Source organism: Aristolochia californica, unplaced genomic scaffold (assembly GCF_029961685.1).
Source record: "Aristolochia californica isolate CCGP_79_NKW_82.1479 unplaced genomic scaffold, dmAriCali1.0.hap1 SCAF_1, whole genome shotgun sequence".
Classification (NCBI taxonomy): Eukaryota; Viridiplantae; Streptophyta; class Magnoliopsida; order Piperales; family Aristolochiaceae; genus Aristolochia; species Aristolochia californica.
This window is the reverse complement of record NW_027181770.1, coordinates 1994825-1997816: the sequence shown is the minus strand read 5'-3', so window position 1 is coordinate 1997816 and position 2992 is coordinate 1994825. Positions and strand designations below refer to the sequence as shown.

General features: G+C 43.2%; 1 protein-coding gene across 1 annotated transcript; it reads left to right on the top strand.

Annotated features, from left to right (window-relative positions):
• Positions 1-238: 238 nt before the first annotated feature.
• On the top strand, positions 239-1912 carry LOC137963022 (glucan endo-1,3-beta-glucosidase 11-like). The gene is made up of 3 exons (XM_068810204.1): positions 239-305; positions 418-1457; positions 1729-1912. Exons 1-3 carry the CDS (start codon positions 239-241, stop codon positions 1813-1815), a joined length of 1194 nt encoding a protein of 397 aa, XP_068666305.1. The 3' UTR covers positions 1816-1912.
• Positions 1913-2992: the final 1080 nt, after the last annotated feature.

Genomic DNA, 2992 nt, shown 5'->3' with positions numbered 1-2992 from the left:
GTCAGATGGTTGGGCAAACTGACCAAAGTGGCTGAAGAGAATTCAAACGTTGAAAGTAAGCATTTAAAATGAGGCCAGCAGGGGAGACTCTCTTCTTGAGCCTATATCGGCAAGGCAAGCCAAAGTAGAAATTTGCAGACAAGGAAAGAAAAGAATTCAAATTTCTCTTCTCTTCAGCTTACCTCTATAAATTCTTTCCTCCTTCCCTCTGAATCTCCCCTCCTCTCTTTCTCGTGACATGGCTACCATTAACTTCTGCTCTACCGTCTTCCACATTTTCCTTCTACTCTGTCTCTCGCCTTCAGGTACCATTCCTTTCTTTTTGTGTATGCTACTAATTAATCCACATTTTGTGTTCCATTTCGGCTTTATTTTCTAATTGATCGATAATCCTTTTCTCTGAGTTTCATTTTGCAGAACTCGGTCTTCTACCAGGAGCAACGGCGCTGGGCATCAATTACGGCCAAGTCGCTGACAATCTGCCGCCTCCGCTTAAAGTCCTGACTCTGCTGAGCTCCCTCCGGATCACTAAAACAAGAATTTATGACACCAATCCGCAAGTTCAAACCGCATTTGCAAACTCAGGCGTCGAGCTCATCTTAACTGTTCCCAATGAAGCGGTGAACCAGGTCATGGATCCATCGCAAGCCCTGCAATGGGTGCTGACAAATGTGAAACCATACTTTCCTGCCACCAACATCACCGGGATCGCCGTCGGAAACGAGATCTTCACCAGCGACGACACCGTTCTTATATCCAACCTAGTCCCGGCCATGACAAGCATTCACCAGGCACTCGTACAACTAGGCCTAGACAATTATATCCACGTTTCAACCGCGAATTCATTGGCTGTCCTGGCAAATTCCTATCCGCCGTCCGCCGGAGCGTTCCGAAGCGACCTCAACGGAGTCGTTGCATCACTTTTGAGTTTCTTGTCGGAAACAGGGGCCCCGTTCTGGATCAATGCCTACCCGTACTTTGCATACAAGGATGACCCCTCGAGGATTTCTCTGGATTACGTGCTCTTTAACTCAAATCCGGGAATGGTGGACCCTTATACCAGGTTACACTACGACAATATGCTTTACGCACAGGTTGATTCTGTGATCGTTGCCATGGCTAGAATGGGCTATCAAAACGTAGAAGTGAGAGTTTCAGAGACCGGATGGCCATCCAAAGGTGACTCAGACGAAGTCGGAGCAACTATCGAGAATGCTGCCATGTATAATCGGAATTTGTTTCGCAGGCAGATGATCGGTGAAGGAACCCCTCTGAGGCCTCGCCAGAGGCTGGAAGTCTATTTGTTCGCGTTGTTTAACGAAGATATGAAACCCGGGCCAAGCTCCGAGAGGAACTATGGGCTGTATCATCCAGACGGAACCATGGCTTACAATGTTGGCCTGACCAGAATATCGACTTCCACAGCTTCCGTCACTCTCACCTCTTCTGCGACGCAGGTACTTCCTTAGGAAACTTTCTCTTCTTTCTCTGAGCTTAATTTTTTTAAGTAAATGGAAGAAAATAAAAAGAGAACACCCATGAGGACTGTGGAGACTGTAGACGGTACCAACAGTACAAAATACACAGGCACCCTGTAAATTTTTACGACGTTTTCATTACAATGATACAGTAGTGGATGAATTCATGGTGGTTTATGAAATTCAAAGATCTGATTCCTCTTTTTTTGTTTTTTTTTCCCGTTTCCGAAACGGATTTTATTTGAAACAGGCAGCAAGAAGGGAAATTGGCAGCTTGTGGTATTGGGGATTTGCATATCTATTGACTTTCCAAGCTTTAATCAGATGGCCAATTTAGACAGGAAAAAAAAAAAGAGAAAACGAACAGGTTATTTCATGGATATTTTTTGGAAGAAAACAAGCAACAGCTGAGGGGGGTTTTTTATTTTTCCAAAATTTAGGGTACTATTGTTTATATGATCATTCAAATGAAAATGAAAAATTAATATATTTTAATTTTACAATGAAAGAAAGTGAGCAATTGCCCAAAGTTTACTTCTGAGTATAAGCAATTTGATGCATAAAAACGTCTAGTAATCGATTTCTTGCTTACTGCTTCAGAAGGATTGATAAAAATCTCTCATGATACAGAATCAGCCACGAACTTAAACCATGGCTAAAACACACCGGCTTTAACTTTATGGCATTCCATTAGAGAAGAATTTAGAAGAACCCTGCTCCCAGATCTTTCTTTCTTGTCCAGCATGATTCACTGGGCAAATGGAAAATGAGAGCCTCGACCACCCATATCAGAATATCTTATGTTACTGTGTGTTTGGGGCTCCATAAACCAACCTTCAACTTAGTTTAATACTGCACCGCTATTGTCGAATTCTTCTGTGTCGCACTTTGGCAACGCGAAATTCTGAAATAAACGCAGTTCGTTCCTTTTCCTCCCCATTTGACTCAAGAGCGTGAGCCTTTAGCATCTCTGCCGAAATATTATTTAAGCGCGTTTTAATTTGGTTGTTGTTCGTTGCAGCTCTTCTCAAGAATAATAAGCTTTTCTTTTTTAAGGAATATAGTTTTCATATGATTCGCTCGATAACATAGTTTATCACAAGCATCGGTATCAGCAGCCGAAGGCACTTGAGTTTGAGTGGGAGTGGACTGCACTTTCGAAGGTGGAAATGCAGGACGCAAGCCGGTGCTTGTAAAAGTTACACTCGTTTTCTCCGCCTTTTTTCTCCGCTTTTCCCTTTTTAATTTGCTGATGTTTCAGAAAAGCGAGAAAAAGAAAGAAAAAAGAAAGATCAAACCAGATGCAATGAGAAAGCAAACCGTCGACCCTTGGTGAGTATCAGTCTTCCTTCTCGCGGAAGCAGCAGTAAGGAGACCGGCCGCTTTATTCCCCGAGCTTAGCACGGTCGGCTTTGGATCCTTTCCAGACTCGGAGTCCTATCTCTTCTTTAATTAACTATCGCAATCTCTCCAATGAGTTCCCAGCATTGCCCGCTCTCAGCCATGAACTGAAA